The sequence below is a fragment of the Phyllobates terribilis genome, unplaced genomic scaffold (assembly GCF_046119375.1).
Source record: "Phyllobates terribilis strain yellow unplaced genomic scaffold, ASM4611937v1 Scaffold_7__3_contigs__length_470593459, whole genome shotgun sequence".
Classification (NCBI taxonomy): domain Eukaryota; kingdom Metazoa; phylum Chordata; class Amphibia; order Anura; family Dendrobatidae; genus Phyllobates; species Phyllobates terribilis.
Window position 1 is genome coordinate 430,749,830 of NW_027362767.1, and position 5,244 is coordinate 430,755,073.

General features: G+C 39.2%; 1 protein-coding gene across 1 annotated transcript; it reads left to right on the plus strand.

The window, feature by feature from the left end:
• The first annotated feature begins 336 nt into the window (after window positions 1-336).
• Window positions 337-4,976, plus strand: LOC141153322 (carbohydrate sulfotransferase 4-like). Its single transcript, XM_073638039.1, has 3 exons — window positions 337-768; window positions 3,405-3,467; window positions 3,574-4,976. The coding sequence occupies exons 1-3, from the start codon at window positions 638-640 to the stop codon at window positions 4,727-4,729; spliced, it is 1,350 nt and encodes a 449-aa protein (XP_073494140.1). The 5' UTR covers window positions 337-637; the 3' UTR covers window positions 4,730-4,976.
• Window positions 4,977-5,244: the final 268 nt, after the last annotated feature.

Here is a 5,244-nt window from a genome sequence, read left to right on the forward strand (position 1 = left end):
AAGCCGTGGTTGTCTAAGTCATGGAGGACCTCTTTCTCTTTTTCAGCTCGGGATTCGGCACAGCATATACCACCTATATACCATGACTTTTTTTTTTCTTAAGGGCATTATCATTGGGGTAAGTTTTGTATCACAAGAGGAGTACAGACCCTCCTTTCATATTGCCAATGATAAAGTATGACTGGAGCAGATGGAAGCAGACAAGAATGGCCAAATAATCGCAACAGGTCATTGTGTATCTTAAAATAGTAAGGCATCTAATCTGCATGACCTAGTTATGATAATAGATGTGTGCGGTTGTATAAGTTTCACCTAATCAAGAAAAACTTTTAATCACACCTTGAGCCTGGACTTCATGCAGACTAATTGGCACATATTTAACATTTAGCTAATAATTTCAGGAAGGGAAATATCTCAGGAGCTTCTTTAAGAGTTCAGTTAGTTCTCATCTACTCCAAGCTACGAACAGGTTCTTCTCCAGAACGTCAGGTTCCGCTTTACGAGGCAGAATAATTGGTTCCTGTAGATTGTAAATTTGGATTTATTCGCCCACAGCGATCTGTTCTGTTTGTTGACTCATTTTCATCGTTTTAATTGTTTTCTATAGTAAGTGAGGAAAGGTTCCAGCTTTACTGACATGTTTATGGGCTTGAGTTTTCAACGGCATGTAACACCTTTGTTGCCAATGGTAAAAATGTATGGAGAATGGAAAGACGCATTCAACAATCTTCACTCTGGCTCCTCACTCAAATCAGATTGGAGAAGAAGGTAAGAAGTTCCTGTCCACTGTCCTCTCTTAGGACTAGTTATGATTTTTTTAGCTATAGAATTTGTATGTTTGATGACTCTTTGTTAACCTGTTGATATTTTGGGAAAATAAGAAATGAGAAAGCGCTCCTAGTGTAGATCATATGGCTAAACCTCTGACTGAGTCGGTGGATACACTCACCAGATGCTGTTGTGCGCTGTTAGACACAACACTGAGAAACACATGATGGATCTCTCTGACGGCTGCAGCTACGCCCGCTGGGCCTCGGACTGGTGAGCTCCGGAACTGTAGTGATTAGCAATGCAAAAATTGTTTTCAGGGCTGCAAGAGCACTACGAATATTGGAATTTCCAAGTGGATAAAAAATAAAAATTCTTGAATGGGACTACGCGTTTCGCAGCTGATCTAGCTCCTTCCTAAGGTATGTACAATCAGGAAGTAACAGGTGACTTTTATAAGGGTCACAAAAGAATCAAACATTGTAAAAACATGAATCAATGTATATAATAAAATACGCAAAACAACATATTACAACTAAAATCTTATCCTGGATCATATTATGGACCATTTGCACTTTTGCATATGCAAATCTAAAGGTAATTCTTGAGATATTCCCTCAGATTAACCCTTCAATGGAAGGTGCTCTCAGTGCATTCATTGAGGCCCTCAGGTGTTAGGTTTGATAATTTGAAGATCCAATAGGATTCACTATTAACCCCTTTACCACCTTGGATTTTTCAGTTTTTTGCATTTTCTTTTTTTGCTCCCCTTCTTCCCAGAGCCAAAACTTTTTTATTTTTCGATCAATATGGCCATGTGAGGGCTTGTTTTTTTGCGGGACGAGTTGTACTTTGGAACGACACCATTGGTTTTACCATATCTTGTACTGGAAAACAGGAAAAAAATTGCCGTGAATCTGTGAAATAGGTGAAATTGCAAAAAATGCAATTCCACTATTGTTTTTTTTTTTTACCATGTTCACTAAATGCTAAAACTGGCCTGCCATTATGATTCTCCTGGTCATTATGAGTTCATAGACACCAAACATGTATAGGTTCTTTTTCATTTAAGTGGTGAAAAAAAAATCTAAATTTGCAAAAAAATAAATAAATGGCGCCATTTCCGAGACCCTTAGCGTTTCCATTTTTCGGGATATGGGGCCGGGTGAGGGCTTATTTTTTCTGCACCGAGCTGTCATTTTTATTAATACCATTATGGGGTAGGTAAAATGTTTTGATCATCCGTTATTGCATTTTATTGCAATGTTGCTGCGACCAAAAAAACCCATAATTCTGGCGTCTTGATTTTTTTCTCTTTACGTCGTTTGCCGATCTGATTCATTCTTTTTATATATTGATAGATTGGGTGATACCAAATATTTGTATTTTTTATAATTGTTTTATTTTGAATGGGGTCAAAGGAGGATGATTTAAACTTTCATATTTTTTTTTTATTTTTTTATATTTTAAAAAACATTTTTTTCACTTTACACATGCTTCAATAGCCTCCATGGGAGAGTAGAAGCTGCAATCATCTGATCGCCTGTGCTACACACAGCAGAGCTTCAGCCCTGCTATGTGTAACAAAAGTGCTCACCTGTTGTGAGCGCCGACCGCTGGGCTGCGCTCATAGCATCCCGGCAATGACAACCGCAGGGGTCTCCTGCAGACCCCGGTTTGTCATCCCAACCCATCAGCGACCCACGATCATGTGACACGGGCGCCGATGTGCGGAGTTAGTGATGCGCTTCCGGAGCATGCATGTTAAATGCCGCTGTCAGAGATTGACAGCAGCGTTTACCTTGTTAACTGCCGCGAGTTAACAGCTGCTGTTAGGGGCACCTGATAGCTGCACAGATCAGCTGTCATGTGCCCAAAAACATGCGGGCTCATCGCCGGAGCCTACATGGACTGCAGCGATACGACCTTGGACGTATGAGTATATCCAAGGTCGGAAAGGGGTTAATCAGCTTCTGAAATCGATTTGGAATCCTTTCTGCTATCTGTTCAATGATAGTAAGATTTAACCCACTCGGATCTTTCTGATATTCTAATAAGAATAATAATTTCAAATACAATTTCAGAAACAGATTAATAGGGAATCCTATTGGATCTTCAAATTATCAACCCTAACAATGAATGCATTGAAAACACCTTCTAATGAAGGGTTAATCTGAGGGAATATCTCAAGAGTTAATCTGAGATTCGCATACGTAGTTTTTAGTGCAAATAGTCCACAATATGGTCAAGGATAAATTTTCCAGCAGTTGTAATATGTTGTTGTGCACATTTTATTACATTATATACATTGACTAATGTTTTTACATTGATTATGGACGTCACTGGTGACCCTTGTAAAAGTCACCTGTTACTTGTGTTTGTAGATACCTGAGGAAGGAGCTAGATCAGCTCCGAAATGCAAAGTCCCATTAAAGAATTCTTATTTTTCATCCACTTGGAAACTCCATTAGTCGGCAGCGCTCTTGAATCCCACCAGAGAATAATTTTTGCATTGCTAATTACTGTTGATATTTTTTGACTTCCATTTCTTGATGGATAAAATTTTAAGCCTCAATGCACTTTGACAGTTCTTATTGACTTCTAATGGCTTCCATCACATTTCTGTGTTTCTGAAGGCAAGGCTTACTCGTAGGAACCAAGCAGTACGGAAAAGAATGCCGATGTGAACAAAGACTTAGGTATATTTCTATTGTTTTTTGTTTCTTTTATGTTTCCATTGTATGATATGTGGAAACCTTTCTTGTTTCCTCTCCCTCACTCACATGAATAACTCTCTGCTCTTAGGTTTTGCAGCGCCATGTCCATCCGATCAGTCTTCTGCTTCTGTGTGCTTTTATACATCATTTTCCTTTCATACCAGCTTTCCACACTCAGTTTGGTCTCCAAGTTGCCAAACTCCAATGAAACAAAGAAAGCACCCATCCATGTTCTCATTGTATCTTCTTGGCGTTCTGGCTCTTCCTTCATCGGGCAGATCTTCAATCACCACCCCGATGTCTTTTATCTTTTTGAACCAGGACATTCAATCTGGATGAGATTTAGAAAAGAAGGGGCCAGACTTCTTCACTACGCAGTCAGAGACCTCATTCATTCGCTTTTCACCTGTGATGTTACCCCATTACAACATTACGTCAGTGGTGATCGCCAGCACATCTCCAGCATATCCTTCTTCGCAGAAAGTCGAGCTTTGTGTTCACTACCTTCTTGCTCACTTCCTCTACCATCTGAGGTCTACGATCGGTCAAAATGTGTCCAACAGTGTCAGAAATCCACCTTCGATGAAATGGCAAAGGCATGTGGCACTTACAGTCACAGGGTCATGAAAACAGTACGAATCCTGGACTATTCTGTTCTCCTTCCGCTTTTTCGAGACCCTGCCCTTGATCTTCGGATCATCCACCTTGTTAGAGACCCCAGGGCGATAGTATCATCGAGGAGATGGTTTGAACTCAGTGTTGATGATCCCATTGTGCTTAAGGAACATGACAAAGCCACAAAAGGTCCGGTCATGGCCACGATCTGCAAAGCACAGGCAAGCATAAACAAAATGGTCAACACAGCCGGAGATTACCTAAAGAGGAGATATCTGCTCGTCCGTCATGAGGACTTGTCAAGAGAACCTATCGCGAATACAAAAAAAATCTATGAGTTTGCTGGACTTAAAATGACTCCAGATCTGGAGCAATGGATATATAACATCACTCACGTCGATGTTAGGCAAAAGAACGCATTCATGACATATTCTAGAAAGTCTTCAAATGTTGTTCAACAGTGGAGGAAGACCATGGACTTCAACAAAGTGAAGGAGATTGAGGCATACTGCAAGGAAGCCATGGACTTGTTCGGTTACTTGCCAGTGGGTTCAAAAAGTGATCAGCAAAATATGAGCCTGGACTTTGATATCGTCGTGTCCGAAAAAAAACCATTTATCAAAATATAAAATTATTTAATCCATTTGTTAAACACCTAAAAAAATCGAAATCACAGAATCAACGTTTTTTCGAACGCCCCACTTCCCTAAAAAAAATACAATAAAATGTGATCAAAATCTATCTATAGCTGTAAAATGGTATCAATAAAACTACAGCTCAGAAAGCAAAACACACACAAGCTCTGACACAGCTCCAGGGACGCGAAAATAAAAAAACGGAAAAAAAACTGTACAAATATCAGGATATGACATGAACCAAATTTTTTTTTTTTACAAGGGTCTAAATTTTTTAACCACAAAAAAAAAAAAAATATATATATATATATATATATATATATATATATATATATATATATATACACATATAAGATCTAAACTGTTTTGCTCAGCAACAAGTACTTACAAAAAACAAAGGTTTTTAGCACATAAATTGGCCAATTCATGTGTGCCCATCAACCACGGCAAGGTAACCACCCCCTGATGGGTAACTACTCTGCCTTCCATGCCACTTTTGGGCTACAAGC